Source organism: Arachis stenosperma, chromosome 3, assembly GCF_014773155.1.
Source record: "Arachis stenosperma cultivar V10309 chromosome 3, arast.V10309.gnm1.PFL2, whole genome shotgun sequence".
NCBI lineage: Eukaryota > Viridiplantae > Streptophyta > Magnoliopsida > Fabales > Fabaceae > Arachis > Arachis stenosperma.
The window spans coordinates 5,685,244-5,710,278 of NC_080379.1; the positions used below are offsets into that span (position 1 = coordinate 5,685,244).

General features: G+C 31.8%; 2 protein-coding genes across 2 annotated transcripts; one reads left to right on the top strand and one right to left on the bottom strand.

Moving 5' to 3' along the window:
• Positions 1–815: 815 nt before the first annotated feature.
• On the top strand, positions 816–1,356 carry LOC130968246 (auxin-induced protein X10A-like). The gene has a single exon (XM_057893422.1). The coding sequence runs from the start codon at positions 890–892 to the stop codon at positions 1,169–1,171; it is 282 nt and encodes a 93-aa protein (XP_057749405.1). The 5' UTR covers positions 816–889; the 3' UTR covers positions 1,172–1,356.
• Positions 1,357–16,550: 15,194 nt separating this feature from the next.
• On the bottom strand, positions 16,551–23,064 carry LOC130968243 (disease resistance protein RUN1-like). The gene is made up of 5 exons (XM_057893418.1): positions 22,495–23,064; positions 21,293–22,391; positions 20,921–21,214; positions 17,414–18,448; positions 16,551–17,336 (listed from the first exon to the last, which is right to left on the bottom strand). Exons 1-5 carry the CDS (start codon positions 22,995–22,997, stop codon positions 16,755–16,757), a joined length of 3,513 nt encoding a protein of 1,170 aa, XP_057749401.1. The 5' UTR covers positions 22,998–23,064; the 3' UTR covers positions 16,551–16,754.
• Between the last annotated feature and the right edge of the window lie 1,971 nt (positions 23,065–25,035).

The window sequence follows — 25,035 nt, forward strand, 5'->3', positions numbered from 1 at the left end:
AGATGTCTTCACTGCAAGGAATTGTTAGACCTCCCATTGAGTGATTAAATCCGAATTCTTCCTCGGCTTCACTTAGCAATTGTTGAAAAGCAGGTTCATGCAAGTATGATATAGGAACCATATAGATTTACTCAGCAAGATTTAGAGATAAGCAACGACATGAAATTTGGTGAGACAATAACATTTTGATGAATCACATGGTTCTGTTGTTCAAAGCACTCTCAAGATAACAATTATGATTGAAACTAGAAGTATATATTGGGACATGTACCCAACAATTTTAGTTAAAGATGGAATACTTGGCACCCTCATGTTCTAAAAATCTTGTTACAATAATTTGTGGATGTAGGAAGTTTCCTCTAAAAATCTTGTTACAATTCTATTAATTACATGATTTTCCGTTTGTTTTGCTTTCTTTTTTCCCCAAGCAATTATGGTTAGCATTATAGATAGATTTGGCTTTATTAAAGCATACCAAACTACTTGATTATAAAGGATATGGTGGATATACATGAAGAACCTAAGTGATATGTTTTGAGCCTGTCTATAGCATAACAAGTAGGCCATGGCTTTATTTGCATTATATTGGCCTCAGTCTCTAAAAGTCTCTTTCTGAAGATAAAACTATGTTGGCAAGAAACCTCATTGAAGACAAGACAATACCATGTGATCTCATTTGCCATTGTCTCTCCCTAGACCCCATCAAATACTACATTAACCATTCATTTCTGAAGAGAACTACCTCCACATAACATGTATCTGTTATATCTATATATACTCACCAATCACTATGCCATTCTCAAGCAACACAAATCAATAGCAACAATCATTCTTCTTTACACACTTTGAGATCATTTTTATTGTTGTTTGTGTGAAGCAACATAAAACAATGGGCTTTCGCTTACCAGCTATTAGAAGAGCATCATCTGCTGTTAGCCAAGAATCTTCCAAAGCTGTGGAAGTTCCAAAAGGCTATCTTGCAGTCTATGTTGGAGACAAAATGAAGCGGTTTGTGATTCCAATTTCATATTTAAATCAACCTTTGTTTCAAGAGTTACTAAGCCAAGCAGAAGAAGAATTTGGATATGATCATCCAATGGGAGGTCTCACTATTCCTTGCAAAGAGGAAGCTTTCATGGACCTCATCACTTCTGGCTTGAATGGATTATAAGTAATATTAAAGGAAACTCACATAGGCTAGTTGAGAGACACTTTTGTACAGAAGGCACTAGAAATTTCTTTTTAACCTTCTTTTGTAGTGGAAATTAGCATCTCAGTGAGATGTGAAAGATGTAAATATTAGAAATTTCTCGCTCACAATTTCAATGGATTGATACATTTTATCAATAAATATTTCTAGACTGCTATTGTTTTGCAAGTTACATATGTTCTTCAAAAAATAGTGTATATTAACTAACAATTGAAATTGGAGCTGAATTTTGGGAGATATTAGCTACCTGGCCTCAATGTTTTCAACATCTAAATTCCCCTGAATATTTATTCTTACAAATTTAGAAGTTTTTCTTCCAAAAACCCTTAATAATGTGTAATGTCTGAAATGTAAGTATACCCATTGTTGGTTGAATCCTTTAGTTGCTTTTATTATTAACCATTTTTGTTATCAATTTGCTAAATTTCAGAACAACAACAACAATAACAATAATAACTGAGACTTCATATTTCATATTTACATGCATGTGATGATTCTTTTCTTTTACTATATAGTATATGAATATATCCTAAAAAGACCAATAAAAACTTATCGACGATATAGTTAAGGATATTGTAACAAAAAATTAACCAATGTTTTTAGGAAATTTTTTAGCTTAATTTATAGAATTATATGATGTGAAATAAATAAAATATAATTGAATATTTAGTTTTGAATTCAATATTTTTAAAATGGCTGAAAAAAGTATGCACCTATAGAATTAAGGACTTGATGATTGATTTATTGTTATGTTAACTAGAATGAGACCCACACATCTATTAATGATAGTATATAATAAATATTTAAAATGGCTATGTTTTGTAGAATTAAATTAAATATGTGTAAATTAAAGTTAAATTTAAAAGGTGTTTTGTTTAAAATAATTTGTAGTACAAAAGATTTAAATGTTGGAGTTGTACAAAGTGATATTTTTATTTAGTGTATGTTTGGATTACAGTTTACAAATGGGAGTTTGTATAAAATTGATTTTGCAAACTTAATTTTGATAAAAAGTAAGTTTGTGTTAAAGTGATTTATATTTGACAATTTTTGTATCAAAATGGATTATAATAAAATAAATATTGTTTGAATAGATCTTATTAGTTAATTTTATAATAAAATTAATATTTACTTACTAAAATAAAAATAACATATAAAAATAGACAAAATATATTCTTAAATAAAAATAAAAAATATAAATTTCAGATATATATTTATATTTAATCAAATATATTACATTTTTTAAGTATTAATGTGAGAATGTTAATTTAGTATTTTTTTTACATCGTACTTTTATTCTAATACTCTCAATAATCTTATTCTTAATATTATTGAAATTTAACGTTTATGATTTTATTATTATCTATGATTAATTTTTTATTTAATTTATCTTTTTTAATGAAATCATAATCTATATCATAAAAAAAAATTACACTAAAAGATAGTATACGAGAATTACAATTATAGAAGAGAGTACTAAAAATAATAAAAAATTAAAATTTACTTTGCAGTGATTGAAATAAATTTAAAAGTTTTGGATGATGTTTTTTACATAGTATATTTTTAGTATTGTTAGTATTCTTTTTTAGTGTGCTATAATTTTTTACTAGTATTATTATTTACGTTTAATTTTTTGTTTAATTTACTTTACCTAATAGGATCAATAAATCATATTATAAAAAGATAATAACAAACATAATACACAAAAATCACAATTATAAAAGTATATAATGTCAAACAAACAGTTGACAAAAAAAATAAAAATAATAAATAATAAAAAAACAGAACTCATATAAATATAAATAAAAAGAATTCTATAAATAATACAATAACATACATAAAGGATAAAGTTGATAAAAGATAAATAAATATTTAGTATTCATGGCTAAAAACCCGTTAAAAAAACGCAGAAGTTAGAAATGGTTGCTTCTTGTAAACGTGGTTTTAGTAACAAAATCACTTCTGCATTTATAAAAAAAAATGTCAAACCAAAAGTTGAAAGCTTTCAAGAAACCTAAACATAAGTCTTCCCTTCTAATGCATTTGCCAAACACATCCTTAGTGGTTTGATTTTTGAATTTGTTTTAGCTGATAGACTTAGTCTTCTTATGTGGCGCTCGTCCTCCAGTTTCTTTATTAGTTATCATTAGAATTGTTGCTTTCTTCTTTCTATTGTAGGTTCGTTCTTGTGAAGACATATTATTTATGAATTGTTAAGTTGTATGCACTTTCTATTGTGTTATTTGTTCTATCTTTGCATGTATGTTCTTTTTCCGAAGATGTGTCTTGAATTTGTATGATTTTCTTTCTCTTTAATCTTTTAATGTGCATGCAATTTTTCAACGACATCTACAATAAAAAGAACAAAAATGTATAGAATTTTTTTTGAATAAGTTATTTTTAATAAGAATAATTGAAATAGTATAAAGTGAAATTACCTGTTAATATTTTTCTTTGACCCACCCTGTCACAGAATCTCAAGTGATGTAAATTAAAAATAGTGTTGAGAAATGTTCAAAATTGAATCTTTAATTTCTTTCACAACAGTTATGAGTAAAAAGTTTGTTTTTATTGTACGTTTAATTGGTCTATACAACTCATTTGCGTCTTCTATTTTTAAATTTTTTATAGTATAGACTTTTCCTGCTTGTAACAAATGCTTGAATTTGTTCATCATATTTCTCTTCACAATTACATGAAGAGATGTTCTCTGCAGTGTTAGTAAATTATAGTTAATAATTAGTTAAAAAAATTGATTACATTAATTTTTTTTAAGTTATTAAAAAAGGAACAATGAATAGCATATTGAAAGAAGTATAATTTTAACGATATTAAAATACAATTATATATAAAGTATTATAAAATAATATAAAAAGTATAAAACGCAAAAATAATTAAAGTATTTTTTTCGTAAATTCAATTTAAAAATACAATAAATATGTTGGTGATGAGTTTGGAAAACTCTTATTTAATTTTGATGATGAACAAACATTATTAAATATTTAATTACAAAATTATTAATTTGATCTCAACTCATATTTGCTTGATTAATAATTTTGTTGTGCAGATTTTTGTGTTGGGCCGAAAATGAAATTCTGGATTAAGCCCAACTAGCCTTGCTACATGCTTCTCATGCTATAAAGCTGAATTATTATTTGGGCCGAACAAAAACAAAAGAAATGTTGCAAAGCCCAAGTGTGAATTTTGTTCAGCTTTGATTTTAAAGATTATAATCAACAAAGTAAAGTTGAATTATGATTGGGCCAAAATGAAATCTATTGCTACCAAGCCCAATGTTGATGGATGTTTCCATGCCTTATTCGAATCCATGAAGCAAATAAAATGCCTAAATGCTTCCAACGGATTCCACTTCATTATTTTGAAGGATTTCAAATTAAATTAATGCATTGGAAACATAAGAAAGAGAGAGAAGATTGATTTGATGGCTATTATGACACTACACGCTACTCAACAAAGGGAAGTGGGAAACTTGAATTAACTTTTACTCTCTCTCTCTTTGTTCATTGATTATTGTTCAAATCCATTGAATATTTTCTCTCTTCTCTCTCATCCCTTTCCTCTTCTTTCTTCGGTTATTACACAGGAAGCCATGGAAGCTACTTGGAGCTACCAAAAGGAAAGAAAAGCAAGGCTAAAGACCATCGAGTTGATGGCACGAAAAAGAAAAATAAAAGTATACTGGGGCTGAGATTTTCACCAAATGAGGTAAGATTTGGTGAGGTAATCTCGGATCCTTCATACTCAAAAAGAAGGATAAAGATTCGGCCAGCAAGGAAGATCTTTGGAGGCATGGCTTGTCTTTGATTCTGCTCAACCACCACAGGGAGTAGCTAGAGTGGCGAAGTGATGGTTGAAGGCAGAGATTGAAGCAGATGAAGTCATCATCATCATGAAGCATCAAGGGCCAGAAATCCATCTTGGAGAGGAAGCCAAGGATGGAGCGCTCGGATTGATGAAGAGTGATGACCAAGGAAGGACTAGAGGTATTTGCATGTTGGTTTTTGCATGAGTTACCTCTTCTCTCTGTATGGCCGAACCGGTTTTGTTGAAGGAAAAAAGAAGCTGAGCTCGGGTTTGTGTTTCAACTGTGAAGGCTTCACTTCTCTATAAAAGAGGTGAACAGTCATGGTTTGATTCAAGGAGTAAGATTTGAGAGTGCAAGGCACAGAGTTCTCAGAGCTACCTAAGCTAGCAGTTCTCTTCTCCTTCAATGTTTTCTGTTTAGTATTTTTCTGTTTAATTTTGTCATGTCTTGAGTCTCATGGAAAAAGGCAAACAGTGAGGTTTGTATGAAAAAGCCATAGAGCGGAAAAAGGCAGAGAGTGCAAAATTAAAAGAAAAAGCCATAGATGTCTTAGAGTTTCTTTGTACATCTGTGTTGTGTTTCATGATTCTGTGGGAATCCCCTTGTAAGTTGGGTTAGCACTTTACAAGTTGTAATCTGGATGATTATAGTGAAATTCCATCATTGTTGTGATGGAGACTGGATGTAGGCTGCACTGCACTTAGCAGCTGAACCAGGATATATCTGGGTGTAATCTTCTCTCTTTCTTCCTACTTCAATTATATTTTTACTGTTCAGATGAAATATCAAAAATGTCTCGTGTCAAGTGACGAGACAAAATGAAAATGTCTCGTGGCTAGGGACGAGATAAAAACAGAAAAGTCTCTTCTAAGTCCAGCAAGTGTTAGCAAGCAAAAAGGGGCTAAGATTCAACCCCCCCTTCTCTTAGCCACTGAAACCATCAATTGGTATCAGAGCTTGGTCTCAAAGAGATCAAGCTTTGCAGCTTGGAGTAAAGATCCTAATGGCGAAAAACAGTGGCGCAAATGTGGTGTCCTATAATCTGACCGAAGGACAATCAAGCAACAGACCTCCTCTTTTCAATGGGAAAAATTATACCTATTGGAAGGAAAGGATGAAGATATTTGTACAAGCTGTAGATTACAGACTTTGGAAAATTATTCTTGAAGGGCCTCAATTTCCAATAATCACAAGTGCTGAAGGGGTAGTCTCTCTCAAACCAGAAGCAAGATGGACCGAGGAAGATAGGAAGAAGGTAGAATTAAATGCCAAGGCAGTAAACCTGCTCAACTGTGCTATCAGCTTTGAGGAGTACCAACGGGTATCACGATGCACAACGGCAAAGGAAATCTGGGACAAGCTACAAATCACTCATGAAGGAACCACTATTGTAAAGAAGACTCGAACAGATATGTTGAACAGAGAATATGAAATGTTTACAATGAAGGAATGAGAATCCATTGATGAGCTGTTCGAACAGTTCAACACTATCATTGTTGGCTTAGATGTTCTGGGAATTACACATTCTGATTCTGTGCTTGTGAGAAGAGTGCTGAGATGTCTCACTAAAGAGTGGGAAACAAAAGCTTTAATTATTTCTGAAAGCAGTAATCTTGATTCCATGACACTTGATGATTTGAGAGGAAATCTTATAGCTTTTGAAAACAGTTATTTGAAAAAAGACTCAAAAAAGAAAGGAATTGCTTTTTCTTCTGTGACTAACCCTCTGGATGATGAATCCAGTGATAATTCTTCTGAAAATGAGTTTGTGTTGTTTGCAAAAAAATTCAGGAAAATGGTGAAACTCAGAGGCAAAGGCAGCAGCTCAAGGAAGATGAAGAAGGACCTTAGCAAAGTAATCTGTTACAATTGCAAGGAAAATGGGCATTTCAAATCTGATTGTCCCAAGTTAAAAAGGGAAGAAAAGCCAAAAAGGGAAAAGAAAAAGGGACTGATGGCTTCATGGGAAGATTTGGAAAATGACTCAGATGATGATGATGAAGAATCTGAGACTAAGTCACAGCCTTGTCTCATGGCAAATGAGGTAGAACAGGTATCCTTTCAAAACTCTAACACTGAAGACCTTCATCTTATGATAGATCACCTTTCTGAAAAAATAAGATGTTTTCTAACTGAGAATCAAGATCTTGAACAACAAAATTTCATTCTTAAAGCTGAAAATGATTTTCTCAAAGAAAAACTAAGAGAGGCCGAAACTGCTTGTGATCTTGTGGAAGAAAATAAACAGTTAAAAGCCCAAGTTAGAAGCTGTGAAAGTGACCATTCTGTTCTTGCATATGTGAACTGTTTTAAGCAAAATGAAGAGTTGCTCAAAGAGGTTAAAAGACTTAAAGATGACTTAGCTAAGTTCACCCAAAGTTCTGAAAATTTGAACCAAATCTTGGCTAGTCAAAAACCTCTTTATGATAAAGCTGGGTTGGGATTTTATAAATCTGAAAAATCACATTTTGAAAATATTGCTTCATCTTCAAATGATGTAAAATATCAAGACCCAACTCACTTTAACAAAACTGCAACTCCAAGATTTTGTAGACTGTGTAACCGAAGTGGTCATTTTCCAATTCAATGTTTCTTTGGTGAAAGAATGATTGGTGACAAAGTTTACAAAGTTGTTTTTGATTACAATGATTTGGGACATAAAAGATGGTTTAACGTGAAAGGATCCAAGAAAATTTGGATACCTAAGGTCACTTGAGTTTATTTTGTAGGTATGCCTAGCATCCAAGAAGAAAGAAAATATGTGGTACATGGATAGCGGATGCTCTAGGCATATGACCGGGAAGACAACCTTCTTCATAAAGCTTGATGAATATGATGGAGGATTTGTCACATTCGGTGATGATGCAAAAGGAAAAATAGTGGCTGTTGGGAAAGTGGGTAAAAATTTTTCATCTTGTATAAATGATGTCCTTCTTGTACATAGCTTGAAACATAACTTGCTTAGTGTTAGTCAATTGTGTGATTTGGGATTTGAAGTTATTTTTAAGAAACTTGTTTGCTTAGTAGTTTGTGAGAAAACTGGGGATATTCTATTTGAAGCTAAAAGATGTAATAATGTGTATGGATTAACTCTTGAGGATTTAAAGGAACAAAATGTAACATGCTTCGCCTCTCTTGAATCTGAAAAATGGTTTTGGCATAGAAAGTTGGGTCATGCTAGCATGTACCAAATTTCTAAGCTAGTCAAAAGGAATTTGGTTAGAGGAATTCCAAACATCAAGTTTGATAAAGATCTTACTTGTAATGGATGCCAATTGGGTAAACAAGTAAAATCCTCTTTTAAATCAAAAGATGGAATTTCAACCAAAAGGCCATTAGAAATGTTACATATTGATCTTTTTGGTCCTACTAGAACTCAAAGTTTAGGAGGTAAACACTATGGTCTTGTGGTGGTAGATGATTACTCTAGATTTGGTTGGGTACTTTTCCTTGCTCATAAGAATGATGCATTTTATGCCTTCTCCACCCTTTGTAAGAAAATTCAAAATAAAAAGGATTTGAAAATTGCCCATTTGAGAAGTGATCACGGAAGAGAATTTGAAAATCAAGATTTTGAAAAATTCTGTGATGACTTAGGGATTTCTCATAATTTTTCATGCCCTAGAACCCCCCAACAAAATGGGGTGGTTGAAAGAAGGAATCGAAGCCTTCAAGAAATGACTAGGGCAATGCTATGTGAGAATGAAATTCCTAAATTTTTATGGGCTGAAGCTGTGAACACAGCATGTTATATCTTGAATAGAACAATCATTAGAAAAGGGTTAAAGAAAACTCCTTATGAGCTATGGAAAGGAACCCCTCCAAATCTTAAGTACTTTCATGTTTTTGGATGCAAATGCTTTGTACTTAACAATAAGAAAAACCTTGGAAAATTTGATCCAAAATCCTATGAAGGAATGTTTGTTGGATATTCCACCACAAGCAAGGCCTATAGAGTTTATCTCAAAGAACATAGAACCATAGAGGAATCCATACATGTTACTTTTTGTAATTCTAACTTAATTCCCAGTACTGTAAAGGATAATGAATCAGATTGTGAAGAAGATGGAACAAATAAAGAAAATCCCAAATCTGTGCAAAATGAAGAATCTGTCAGCCCAGTTTTGTCTCGTCAGATCGAAGGAGAATCTTCCATTTTGTCTCCTGAGCAGGCACGAGCAACTGAAACAGTGAGACCACCAGAAGATCATCAAAGCTCAACACCTGTCCGAAAGCCTAGAGAATGGAAATCCATGAGGGGTTATCCTCATGACTTCATCATTGGTGATCCTTCTCAAGGTATAACCACAAGATCCTCCACCAAAAGGCAAACCGAACCAAACAATTTTGCTCTCTTGTCACAAATGGAGCCTAACAATGTCAAACAAGCTCTTGAAGATCCATCATGGGTCAAGGCCATGCAAGAGAAACTTGCTCAATTTGACAAGAATGAGGTTTGGACATTAGTACCTCATCCGGATGGTAAGAAGGTAACGGGTACTAAGTGGGTATTTAAAAATAAACTTGGTGAGGATGGACAAGTTGTTCGTAACAAGGCTAGATTAGTGGCCCAAGGTTACGATCAAGAAGAGGGAATTGATTTTGATGAGTCTTTTGCTCCGGTAGCTAGAATGGAAGCAATTAGGTTGCTTCTTGCCTATGCTGCCCATAAGGGTTTCAAAATGTTTCAAATGGATGTTAAATGTGCTTTCCTTAATGGCTTTATTGATAGAGAAGTGTATGTGGCTCAACCCCCCGGTTTTGAACATAAAGATTTTCCTAATCATGTTTTTAAACTTTCAAAGGCTCTTTATGGCCTTAGACAAGCTCCTAGAGCTTGGTATGAAAGGCTTAGTGCCTTCTTATTAGAAAATCATTTTCAAAGGGGAACCACCGACACTACTTTGTTCATTAAAGTTTCTAATGATGATATCCTTCTTGTTCAAGTTTATGTGGATGATATTGTGTTTGGATCGGCCAATGAATCCTTGTGTGAAGAGTTTGGAAAACTCATGACTAGTGAGTTTGAGATGAGTTTAATGGGAGAGCTTACTTTCTTTCTTGGCCTCCAAATTAAACAAACTCCTAGTGGTACTTTTATTCACCAAGGCAAGTATGCAAAAGAATTAATAAAGAAATTTGGCTTAGAAAATTCCAAACCAATGGGAACTCCAATGCATCCAAACAATAAACTTGAAAAAGATGATGATGGCCTAGATGTGGATGAGACACGGTATAGGGGAATGATCGGTTCACTAATGTATCTTACCTCCTCTAGACCGGATATTGTTCAAAGTGTGGGTGTATGTTCAAGATTTCAATCTCACCCAAAAGAATCCCATTTAACGGCTGTTAAACGCATCATTAGGTATATTAAGGGAACATGTGATTATGGCTTGTGGTATCCAAAATCTGATGATTTTTGTGCAGTAGGGTTTTGTGATGCAGATTATGCGGGAAATCGAGTGGATAGAAGAAGCACCTCGGGCATGTGTTGCTTCCTTGGAAGCTCACTCAACATGTGGTCAAGCAAGAAACAAGCCACAGTGGCTCTATCCACAGTTGAAGCAGAATATATATTCGCATCTGCTTGTTGTTCACAATTAATTTGGTTAAAAACTCAATTGGAATATTACAAATTAAAAATCAATAGCATACCCTTATTTTGTGATAACATGAGTGCAATAAATATCTCCAAAAATCCTGTTCTGCACTCTAGAACAAAGCACATTGAAATTAAATATCATTTTATTAGAGAACATGTGCAAAAGGGTACTATTGATATTCAATTTGTAAAATCTGAAGAACAACTTGCTGATATTTTTACAAAACCCCTCTGTGAAGATAGATTCTGTTTGTTGAGGAAAAGCTTGGGAATGATTGATTTAAATCATGTTGAAAATCTGTGAATATCTGACTCTGTTCAATTTTATCTCGCAGGAATAGATGAGATAAAAATAAATGCATGATAGGAGAGCTATGCTTGAGGGGGAGACTGCGCAGAAACAAAATTCCTATGGGCCCCACAAAATTCCTTTGACCCATCTCTGACCATTTTGTTAATTATTTTTGAAAATCAAATCTCAAAGTTATCCTATCATATCTAGTTGAAAAAGGGATAATGTCAAATCAAATCCTTCCTTTTCAACTAATACCTTGATTCAAGGAACTCTCCTTTCAAATTTTTGGGAAACCGCTTTGGTTAATAACCGTGCATTATGACTATTAACCACCCCCCATCATCTCTCTCCAATCAACATTTATTGCTTCCTTAACCTCCCTCCACTCTCCACCTTCGGCCAACCTTTCTTCTTCCACCCCCATTATCTCCCTCCCCATAATGAAAAAGAAAACTGCATCAAGAAAGAGTGGAAGAATCAATCTCTCTCAAAAACCGTTCACTCCACAAACTCACACTCATATTCACATTCACTCTACATCTTCTTCCTCTCCTTCTCAATCTGTCAAACAAACACCCACAATGAGAAAGAAGATTGCTCACAAGAGTTCTGGCCGTGGCAAAAACAAGGAGCCCAGTGTTGAAGAAGAATCGTCTCAAACCTCACCCGTTCCTTCTCCACCGCCGCGATCACCAAAGAAGGCTACACCACACACTTCAGGCAGAAGCTCTCAGAAACCCAAAGGTTTCGTGTTGCATGAAACTAGGGAACCAGCAAATCTTGAGTCACTGGAATTCAAGAACAAGTTTCACAAGCCACATTCTCACTATGATCCATCCAGATTCCTGACATGTGCATTTTATGAATTCCATCAAGAAGTTCTGGAAAAGAGGCATATCTGTCCCTCCTACTTAGTGAATCTTGATCAACTGTCAGCCAAAGGAATTATTTTGCAACCCCTGTTTGATAACATCAAATAGTCTCCACTGCTACACACTCACAAAATGGTATATCCAAAATTGGTTAGGCAATTTTATGCGAATCTCAGACTGATTGATGGTACTCTTCACTCTTATGTGAAACGTGTGCATATGGCTCTGAACACTGAAACCATCAGTGCTGCCCTTGGTTACACGGACGAGGGACCGAGGGTATACATGAGTGACAAATGGGATGATCATGTTGGGATTACTTACAAGCAAGTTCTCTCCCATATCTGTGCAAACATGTCTGGATTAGATGGCACTGTTCCTACTCACAAAGCTCTTGGACCAACCAACTCATTGCTGCATCGCATCACTACCCACATTTTAACTCCACAAAGTGGTTCTCACAATAGGGTAACTGTATCTGATTCCTTAATAATTTTTGCCCTTGTTACTTCTTCTCCTATTTCATTTGCTTATCTCATGATCAGACATATGTGGGACTGTGTAAGAAGTACCAAAAAGGCTAATTTACCTTATGGAATGTTTTTCACGTGTATTTTTGAGTACTATAAGGTAGATTTAACAAATGAGACTGTGGAGAACAAAATTTCTATGATCAAAGGCGGTGGTGCTGTAAAAGGAACAAAGAGTAAGAAATCAATGCCAATGGACAGTGACCTTGAAAGCCAGTTTGAATCCTCTAAAGCAACCGAGTCAACAAGGGAAATCCTCACCGAATTTTCTAATATGTCTACTCTCATGATTCAATTCCATAGGGCTGCTCGAAAGCTAGCCTATGAAAATGAACGTGCCTGGGGGAGATGTAAAGAGCGAGTGGGTATGATGCTGGAAAACTTGGAAAAGGATCTGGGCGCTGGCAGTGAAGAAGATGTTGCAGACTCTGATTATAATTTGTCTGATGATTAATGACTCTTTTCTTTTACTTGATATTGGCTCTATTAGGCTCAATCTGTTTTTTTGTATGAGCATAACTTAAAACTCCCTGCTCTGTGATACTTTGATACACTCCTGTTATTTTTTTGTTGTTTCTTTGTTATTATGGTTATTTTGTGGTATTCTTCATGTTTTGTGCAGGTGCCCCTTGATGACAAAAGGGGGAGAAAAGCTGAAAATTGAAATCTGAAAAACAGGGGATGAAATTTTCTGTCGAAAATTCATGATCACCCTTGTTAAAAGATATATTTTGATGCTTGATGATAGCATTGAAACTGCTCTTGCCTCATTATAATTGATGCTACTGTTTTATAATGCTTTGGAAATGAATGAGTGACTGGTTGTTAATTAACCTTGATGAATATGCATGATTGTATTGAATATTCTGTTTCATCCTGGTTAACATGCTTGATATTTTTGGCAGTTCCTTTAAATTGTATAAAGTATCAAAAACTGCCTTATTTTGCTCTACAAATATTTTCCTTCATGTTGTTTTGCTCTGATATATTAAACAGGAAAATGTTTGGATATTTTTGATGTTTGTAATACATTGAGCAGTAAATCAATTTATGATATCAAATGAGTTTTGATTATCAATTAAAACTGCTCATAGATCAAGCATTTATCATCATAAAATTTGCTAAATAACATTGTTACTTGAAGCTTGATTAAATGTCACAGGTTTAGTGCTTCCCTTGGTAAAATAGCATACATCAAGGGGGAGCCATGTGATAATCTGAAAGGGGGAGAAATTCAATCCTTAAAGGGAGTACTCATACTCAATCTTTAAATTTCTTTCCATTTCAATTTTAATAATGTTTGTCATCAAGGGGGAGATTGATGAGTTTGGAAAACTCTTATTTAATTTTGATGATGAACAAACATTATTAAATATTTAATTACAAAATTATTAATTTGATCTCAACTCATATTTGCTTAATTAATAATTTTGTTGTGCAGATTTTTGTGTTGGGCCGAAAATAAAATTCTGGATTAAGCCCAACTAGCCTTGCTACATGCTTCTCATGCTATAAAGCTGAATTATTATTTGGGCCGAACAAAAACAAAAGAAATGTTGCAAAGCCCAAGTGTGAATTTTGTTCAGCTTTGATTTTAAAGATTATAATCAACAAAGTAAAGCTGAATTATGATTGGGCCAAAATGAAATCTATTGCTACCAAGCCCAATGTTGATGAATGTTTCCATGCCTTATTCGAATCCATGAAGCAAATAAAATGCCTAAATGCTTCCAACGGATTCCACTTCATTATTTTGAAGGATTTCAAATTAAATTAATGCATTGGAAACATAAGAAAGAAAGAGAAGATTGATTTGATGGCTATTATGACACTACACGCTACTCAACAAAGGGAAGTGGAAAACTTGAATTAACTTTTACTCTCTCTCTCTTTGTTCATTGATTATTGTTCAAATCCATTGAATATTTTCTCTCTTCTCTCTCATCCCTTTCCTCTTCTTTCTTCGGTTATTACACAGGAAGCCATGGAAGCTACTTGGAGCTACCAAAAGGAAAGAAAAGCAAGGCTAAAGACCATCGAGTTGATGACACGAAAAAGAAAAATAAAAGTATACTAGGGCTGAGATTTTCACCAAATGAGGTAAGATTTGGTGAGGTAATCTCGGATCCTTCATACTCAAAAAGAAGGATGAAGATTCGGCCAGCAAGGAAGATCTTTGGAGGCATGGCTTGTCTTTGATTCTGCTCAACCACCACAGGGAGTAGCTAGAGTGGCGAAGTGATGGTTGAAGACAGAGATTGAAGCAGATGAAGTCATCATCATCATGAAGCATCAAGGGCCAGAAATCCATCTTGGAGAGGAAGCCAAGGATGGAGCGCTCGGATTGATGAAGAGTGATGACCAAGGAAGGACTAGAGGTATTTGCATGTTGGTTTTTGCATGAGTTACCTCTTCTCTCTGTATGGCCGAACCGGTTTTGTTGAAGGAAAAAAGAAGCTGAGCTCGGGTTTGTGTTTCAACTGTGAAGGCTTCACTTCTCTATAAAAGAGGTGAACAGTCATGGTTTGATTCAAGGAGTAAGATTTGAGAGTGCAAGGCACAGAGTTCTCAGAGCTACCTAAGCTATCAGTTCTCTTCTCCTTCAATGTTTTCTGTTTAGTATTTTTCTGTTTAATTTTGTCATGTCTTGAGTCTCATGGAAAAAGGCAAACAGTGAGGTTTGTATGAAAAAGCCATAGAGCGGAAAAAGGCAGAGAGTGCAAAATTAAAAGAAAAAGCCATAGATGTCTTAGAGTTTCTTTGTACATCTGTGTTGTGTTTCATGATTCTGTGGGAATCCCCTTGTAAGTTGGGTTAGCACTTTACAAGTTGTAATCTGGATGATTATAGTGAAATTCCATCATTATTGTGATGGAGACTGGATGTAGGCTGCACTGCACTTAGCAGCTGAACCAGGATATATCTGGGTGTAATCTTCTCTCTTTCTTCCTACTTCAATTCTGTTTTTACTGTTCAGATGAAATATCAAAAATGTCTCGTGTCAAGTGACGAGATAAAATGAAAATGTCTCGTGGCTAGGGACGAGATAAAAACAGAAAAGTCTCTTCTAAGTCCAGCAAGTGTTAGCAAGCAAAAAGGGGCTAAGATTCAACCCCCTTCTCTTAGCCACTGAAACCATCAGTTTGTTTTGTACCTTTTCATCTAATATAATCATTTCTAAGTAAAGAGACTCTTCTTCATTTGTGGGTGTTAGACGAACCACGTAAACTTTGATAAACCAATTATCTGTTTGTTTGGTGATATTGTCCAAAGAATGATGCTCCATTAAGTAAGTTTGAGATGTTGTGTAGTGCGAAAATAAATTTCTTGTGCTGAATTTAATGTTATTTGAAGAAATAGTGATAAGAGACTTATATAAGTAGTTCAAATAGTATGGAATTTGAATATTTGTAAAGTAAAATTTATTATGATTAATAGATTATTATGACATTTGTAATATGAATGTTTATTACATTTAATGAGTTATTTATAAAAATTAATAAATTAATTATTGGGGTTATAAATTTATTGTATTGTTTATAACGATAAGATGTAATAAATATAGGGATATGAATTCTTATAGGTTACAAATTTGGTTAGATACTATTAATTTCTAATTATTGTCCTTGGTAATTTTGCAGCCGAATTTGTATATATTTCTATTACTTGTATATTTTTTTGTATATTTTATTTTTGTGCTGATTTGAAAATAATAGTTGATTTGACAAAAAATGAGTGGTTGATTCTAAAATTTTGCCAAGTAATGTTGCTGACATGGCATTAATAAAAAGAAAAAGATATCTTAAAAGTAATGTGGATAAACTTATCTATCTAGTATTACATATTAAGAATAGATATAAGTAGGTTAATCAAAAACATTTAAATTACAAGAACCATTTGAAAATGTAAAGCAAGAGCCTCTAGAAAAACCGAACCATTAAACAATAAGATCAGAGAATTCTTTATATTTTTTGGGAGGTGTTAAAAATGTTACAACTTACAAGAAGTGTCTTGTTAAGTTAATTTTTTAAAGAAAACTATTTTTTGGGAGGTGTTAAAAATGTTACAACTTACAAGAAGTGTCTTGTTAAGTTAATTTTTTAAAGTTTTTCTTTATTTATGTATGAGTTTAATTTTGATGCATTAACAATGTAAAATGTTTTACACGGTCATGCAATTACATCCATTTTTTTGGATGACCATTTACGCAATCAATGTAAAAGACTGATGTAGTAGTTAAAAATATTTAAATTACATGAACCCATTTGTAAGTGTAAAGCAAGAGCCTCTAAACAAACTGAACCACTAAACAGTAAGAGAATGCTTTATATATTGTGGGAGGTGTTAAAAATGTTAAATAGTAGACAAAACGCAGATGCAACATTTTTATTCATTCATCAATTTAAGGATTGCGGGCTACATTAATTGCTCATCTTGAATTGCCAAAAACTTGTGCTTCTGATTGTGACGAGATGAAGAATTGGCTCTGTACATCATTGTTGGGTTAAATTGTTCCACATCTTCCTTGAATACCCAACGATAACCAACACTCTTCACTTCTACTACTTCTGGATAATCACTTTCGATGTCCAATTCACTACCATCACGACAACATGGCCCTTCTTTTAAAACCTCTGAAAAATAATCAATGATATTTTCCCGGGAGGAAAACATTAGCAACATATGATCCAATTCAGTTGTGATCAAATCCTGCTTAAACCGTATTGGAACAATGTAATAAACGCCCCGATAGCAACTTCGATGAAAATGACAATGTAAAAGAGATCCTGTCTCGTCTCCAACAAATTGAGGTGAAGCATGATGTGCAACAAATGTTCCACAAACAGCAATGCCAATACAATTGTTGTCATCTAGAATGGGAGACGGATCCAGCCTTATTGAACTACCCGCATTTTGTTTGCTGAACCACCTTGGAATTTTAGTTCCTGGAACAACAGCTCTAATGCTGTATTTGGGGAAAGGGCATTGCAAGTTCACCTGCCACCGTAGAAATTAGGTACGATTAACAATATAAGTTCATAATATACATAGAAAGGAGGAATTGAAGTTGGTACCTGAATCATTCTTATCATCCATGAAATAACTGTCACACGACAACCTTCCGTGTCACTCAAATTCGGGCAGTTGAAAACATATATTGCTCCTCCATTCCTATCTCCTATCGGCAAAAGGGTACTAGGCAACCACTTTAGATGCTTACAGTACTCCAAGTTCAACTGCCTTAGCTTGGGAAGTTCGTTGATGCAATGAGGTAGCGCAACAATATTGTTTCCCCCGATATTTAAATCTTCTAAACAATGTAACTGTCCAATAGCTTCAGGGATTTGAACTAGATTACAGAAACTTATGTCAAGAGATGTCAAAACTGGGAAACAAGACAAAGAAGGCACCAATGAACCAACTGAATTCGAACGCCTTCTAGAAGATAAAAAATGGAGAGGCCTTGTAAGAGTTTTGCATATGGATGATGTCATGTGGCTTTGCACACTTTGACCTGAATTCAACTGCTCGCTCTGTCTTGGATTCTCTAACAACTGATATTTAAATAATTTCGAACACCCAGAAAGATTTAAATCTTGAAGAGAATTAAGATGAAATATGCTATTGGGAATACTAACAAGATTTTTGCAGTTTTCCAAATTCATGAAACTAAGTTTTTCTAGAGAACCAATAGATGCATCAAGGTGAACAAGTTTATCACATCCTGCAAGATTTAACTTCTCAAGATTTGGAGTCCGAGCTAAGATGGGTATCTTTACAAGGCTTTTGCAGTTTTTCAGATTTAAGGAATGAAGCTTTTGTAGAGAACCAACAGATGCATCAAGCTGTACAAGTTTATCACATCCTGCAAGATTTAGCTCCTCAAGATTTGGAGTCCGAGCTAAGATGGGTATCTTTACAAGGCTTTTGCACCATTCCAGATTCAAGAGACGAAGTTTTTCTAGAGAACCAACAGATGGATCAAGGTGAACAAGTTTAACACATTCTTCAAGATTTAGTTCCTCAAGATTTGGGGCCTGAGATAAGTTTGGTATCTTTACAAGATTACGAGAACCTCTTAGTGTTATATGTTTCAAATTAGGTAGATCCTGCAACCAAAAAAAATCCAATAAAAGAAAGCAATATTACTCTATCTAGTTAACTACCTTCTAACTCATTAAATTTTTGTCCTTTTTCACCTAATTGTTTTCATTACTTATACATTATTTTTGTTCCTATATATAATTTTTTTTTCTCTTTCAACAATTTATACTCTTTTAATATATATCACCTAGTTGTAATTATAATATTGTTAAAAATAGATAGTATTTATGATTCATAAAATATAGAATTAAAAAATTAAATATTATTGTCAACTATTCAAACGTTACATTCATACTTATATATTTTGTCGAATATTTTCATTTTTATGCTATAGTATATATTTAAATGTAACTTTTAAAAGACAAAAGAAATAATAAATAAAAGTAACTACTTAAAAAGAACAAAGACAAAAATGATATGAAATCAAATAAATAAATTTTAATTTAATATTTTTATTCAGAAAGTATGTATTCTTCCTTTCTAGTTCTTGAAAATAACCATTATTAGCAATTGGTTTGCGGTTTTTGGGTGTTTTGTCATAGTAATGGTTTTTGAAATGGTTAAACTGGTTACAATTATGGCTTTCGTTTTAAACAGATGCAAATCTTCGTGGGGAAAGGTCATCACCATGGAGACGGAAATTAAAATTCCAAAACAATTGTTAAGGCTAAAATTTAGGATAAAGAAGGAATTTCTCTGACAAGCAAATGCTTATTTAGTAATTTTTTCTATATTAACATATAGAGAGATGTTTATATAGTAGCTTTTTTTTATACTTATTTTGAGATTGCTTACTTCATAAATGAAATCTAAATTTTATTTACATGTGAATAATATTTTTTCTTATCATTACGCTTTTGATATACTTTCAGGATGATAAATAATGTTGTGTTCATTGATATCATTCTTTATTAGTTCTTTTCCACTTCAATGTTTCATTTTATCTTTTCATATATTCAGATATTGCATATAAAATGTTAGTGTTTGATTAAGTAAACATTCTATCTCAAGAAATATAAAAACTATAAACGGCAATTATTAGTTTATTGTGAAAATATTAATTTATTTTCGTTTCATACGAAAAGACTTTTTAAATTTTAGATAACATCTTATCTTTCATTTGTTTCTATAATGGTTAAATTAATTTTCTTTCACAAGAGTTATAAAAAAATTTATTTTTTCGTAGCATTTTAATTTTTTTGTTTTGTTAATTAAAAAATTTGTTAAATTATATAAATTCTATCATATATGTAATTATATGATAGAATCCCGTATAAAAAAAAAATCATTAGATAGAATCATGGAAAATTATTGTTGTATATGATCATATTTAATTTTTAAATTTGATGGAAGCCTATAAATATCCATGTCTATTTTCAATATGCTCATAAAAAAAATTATTAACTTGAATAAGGTTTTTCCGTGTACAGTATGGATTACTAATTTGTTTATTAAAATTTTAATTTTAAAGTTAAATTTTTTATGGGAAGTTAATATTAAATTGTTTTGTTCACAACTTTTATTATACAATTATTAACTTTTATTAAATTGTTTTGTTCACAAATTTTATCTTATATATTTTTGAATTCTTTAAAAAAGTAAAATTATATATCTTTATTCTTATGATCTAATTTAATATAAAAAGTGCATGTTAAATACTTAATCTAACCGTATCTATCTTAATATTAAATATTTTTCATTAAACTTATCATGCACGGGCTCTTCACTAGTTTACTTGAAACTATATATTTAAATTCACAAATAAGTTATTTAGTTGATATACTTTTCTCATCAATTATTTTAATTTATAATTACAAATATAAATACAACTCAAATTCTTTTTCCAATTGTATTCGTATATATTGATATTATTATTAATATTTTATGAATAAATGTATATAGTTTATAATATCCACCTATCCAATTATAATTTTTTTAAAGGGGGTTTTATTCTTGTAATTAGAGAATACGTTACAAAAATCAATAGCATAAATAATTACTTTTAACTTATAAATTTAAATAATTAGTTCATTTATGCAAGTAATTCTAATTAAATACAATTTTATCAAATAACTTAATGAATATATATATATATATATATATATATATATATATATATATTAACTATTACAAGAAACAACTTATTGTGAATATAAAAATGGTTTTAAGTAAATATGAATATGTTAATAATGACTATTTTTAAGAATTAGAAAAGAATACATATTTTATGAATTAAAAACTTGACATTTACCTAAAATTTTACATTTTTAAATTAATTTTCTCTTTCTTAAAATTTTATATTTTTAAATTATTTTTCTCTTCTTAAGATTTTATTCTTCTACCTTAATAGTATAAGAATTTAGTTGAACATTTTTAAATTATAAGGATCTAATTATAAATTTGATAAAATTATAGATGTCAAAAAAAAGATTTAATTATAAAATTAATACGAACAAAGACAAGGATATCTGCCATACCTTTATTCCCTTCCAGAGTTCTTTGATTTTGCTATAAACCAGGATTAGTTTAACGAGTTTATTTGGCTGAAAGCTTGATGGCAAACATGTGAAAGGATAACTTTTCCATTCAAGATATCCCAACTCATTAGAAAGAAAATGCAGGCATCCTGAGAAATTCAAATTTCCAGTAACACTAAGTATAAGCAATTTCAGGTTACTCATTTGTGATATAGCTTCAACTGGCAACTCTTCCCTGCTTTTACGAATTTCTGGCCGAAGATACAGAACTATGGCTTCAAGGTTTTCTGCTATCTGAAATATAGAGCTTTTAAGATTATTTAGATTCTAAATAAAAGAGGCAACCTACAACAATTTCAATAACTATATTACCTTGTTTTCTCGTAAGACATTGCTTAAATCCTTTTGATTCCATAACCTGCTCCACTTTCTTGGTTCGTGAGGTGATTTTTCTCGAACAATACTTCTACCCAACTCTCTCAACAGATCGTGCATCTCTATCCACGATTCTCCTTGAATTAAGAGTGATTTATCAATGAGAATTCTTATACCAATATCAGGATGAAATCCTCGAATACGTAAAATCTCTTTCTCCTTATCATTAGCACTATATGGAAAGAAACAAGCAATATCAAGAAATATCTCTTTTTCCATATCGTCAAGTGCATCAAAACTGATTCGTAGCACATCTAAAATATCTTTTGTTGGCTTTTCTTCTAGTCTAAGCAATGCACTACTCCACTCAGACACATTTCGTCCAAACAAAAGTGAGCCCAATACTCTGATTGCTAACGGATGTCCATTAGCATATCTTAATGCAGAATTTGTGAGGCTTTCATAATCTTTTGCAACGTGACTACATTTGAAAGCTTTTCTGCAAAACAATTGGAGAGCATTCTCATCATTTAAGAGTTGAACCTTGTAAACTTCATCCACTCCATATTCTCTCAATATATGCTCATCTCTAGAAACTATGATTAGTCTACTCCCTCTACCTAGCCTTTCCCGTTTTATAGCCAACTTCTCCAATTGAATCCCCTCATCAACATTATCAAGAACTATCAGAACCTTTCTATGCCATAACCTAGTTTGAATCAAATTATTTGCCAATGAAAGATTGCATATCGAAAAATTTTCTTCCATGAAAGCTTGACAAAGAAGTTGCTTTTGTACACCAAGTGGACCATAATCTCCGTAAATTCTACTTACGTCATCCACAAAACATGAAGCATCATATTGATGAGAGATTTTTCCATATAAAACGGTGGCAAGAGTTGACTTTCCTATGCCGCCCATTCCACAAATCCCTACAACTCGAACATCATCGTCTGAGTCCAAAAGTAGAAGCTTTTCTAATTCTTGTAGAGGAGAATGCATCCCAACTATATCATCAGATACACTTGATGATGGTTTGAGACTCACTATGCTTGTTACCACTTTCACAATATTTTCAATCTCAACAGATTGTGACCTAAACACATCAATTAAGACAAAAAAACCCACAAAATCATCACTTACTACAGCACAAAATTATTTCAAAAGAATAAATAGAAGTCATAGAAGGGGTAACTCACTTATCCTTCTTCACATCCCAGCCAGAGAGATTAGCTACTTGTGTTAGAGCCGCCCTCCATCTTCGCACTTGCTCCATCTTCTCTGCATCATCTTTGAATCTTTGTTCATGTTTCATAAAGGCTTCTTCATAATTTCCACTTTGCCTTCTCACCTCAGTTGGACTCACATCATAGAAAACAGGCAGAACACGCTGTCCCCGTGTTTCAATGCAGTCAGCTATCTTTGCCAGCTCTTCCAAGCACCATGTGGAGGAAGCATAGTTGATAGAGAAGACCACGATCAGAACCTGTGATCCTTCAATAGCTTCCAGAAGGCCTGCTGATATAGGTCCTCCTTTCTCGAGCCTAGTATCATCCCTGAAGGCAAATATGCCGTGTCTTTGGAGAGCAGCATAAAGATGATCAGTGAAGTTGAAGCGAGTCTCCCCTCTAAAACTCACAAACACGTCATATTTCCAATTCTTCTCAAGACACAAGGGGCTTTCGATTCTCATGCAATCCATTCTATGTGTGCACTGTGAATGTGCAATGCAAATATGCAATTATAAGGAATAGTTTGTATCTAAAAGAGATGCATACCGAGTATTCGGGGAAGAGTGTATAAATATAGTGGCTTCATAGTGAATTAATCATTTGTGTGAAAATTCTTGCATTGGTTAGCGAGCACGGCAGAGTGAACATTGAACAGAATGAAAACGCGTTGAACGGTTGAAAAGGGAGTAGGGCTGGAACTGAGTCAATTAAGCTCGTGAGCTAGTTCAAGTTCTACTCGTTAATAGTTCGATAAGTTAAATTCGTAAATTGGTGAGCCAAATTTAAATTTGAAATTGAGTTCATAAATTAAATAAGACGAGTTTGAGCTTGAATAAGCTCAACTCATTAACTCGTAAATTGGCTTAATTATATATATATATTAATGATATCTTAATTCTTTAAAATTTTATATTTATTTTTAATATATAATTTTGATATAGGATATAAATAAAAAATTTATAATTTATTGATAGAATAAATAATATATAAAATTGATCTTTTTAAATATATAAGTTATAATTTATTGATATAATATTTTTTGAGTTAGATTGTGAGTTTAACCAACTCGTGAATTTTCGATGAGTCGAGTTTGAAATTAAAAAATAAACTCGATTATTAACGGGTCGAATCTTGAACCAAACTCAATTTTTGTGAGTTGAGTTTGAGTTTGGTCTAACTCGTCTCGATTCGACTCACTTCCAACCCTAAAAAAAAAACATACTTTTGACTAGAGTAATATTTTTTACTAGAGTAACTCGGCGCTTGATTTAATGCTCCTTGGAGCTTTGGAGTATTAAAACTCTTTTTAAAAGAGTTAAACAAAAGTTAACATTTATACCTATTTTTTGTCATTTTTATTTAAAACTTGTTTAGACTAAGACTATTATTTTAATTTGGGCCATTTTAAGCCCGTTATATTTTTGGATTAATATTATTCATATTAAATTATTATAATATTATTATAATAATAAATTATTATAATATTATTATAAAATATTTAAAAAATTAAAAAGTCAAATATATTTTTTTATATGAATTTTAAAATTTTAAAATATTTTTTAAGATTAAAGTTATTTAATTTAATTTAATTTTAGAAAGAACAAAACTAAAAAAATTATATTTAACTTTAAAAAGATAAAATTATCTTTTTTAAAGATTAATTTAAAAATTATAAAATATTTATTTAAATAGTAATAAAAAGGCAAAATTATCATTTTGGTATTGATTAAATGCATCAAAAAACTTGAGATAACAATAAAAATTATTTTAGAATTAAATTTGTTTAAATGAATTAAAAAATAATTTTAAATTTTAATTTATCAAATATTTTTATAGATAATTTTATAAAGACAAAAATATCCTTATAAAAATTAAGGACCGACTTACAAGGAACAACTAATCCAACAATAAATTATATAACTTTTATCTAATTCTAATTTCACTTCAATTATCATTCATTTTTTTTATTCATATTTTTTCGTAGTAAAATTTTTTTTCTTTTATTTAGAAATCTAATTCTAATTTGGATTGGTATCATTTAATAAATTTATAATGTTAAAATTTAAATTTGATTTTAAAAGACTAACATGCACTTTTTATATAATTTTAAATGATAAAATACTCTTTAAATAATTAAAGTTGTTTTATTAAATTAAAAAATAAAAATTTGAATTTGAATCTTTTTTTTCTTTAGTAACTAAAAGAAACAACACAGGAATGTGAATTGAATTTAATTAATAGAACTAAATATATTATTTAGTATTAAGTTTAAATATTAAAATGTTCTTTTAAGATTAGATTACTTAAACAAGTTAGAAAGTAAAATTTTAAATTTTAATTTAAAATACTAAAATAGGAATAAAAATAGAAGACCAGACCAATTAAAATAGGAGAACAACAGAAGAGTACAACAGCATCACCACTCATACTATAAGGTAAAATAAATATAAAGAGTTTTTTAATTTAAAGCAGAAGAGGTAAAATAAATATAAAGAAAATAATAAAAAT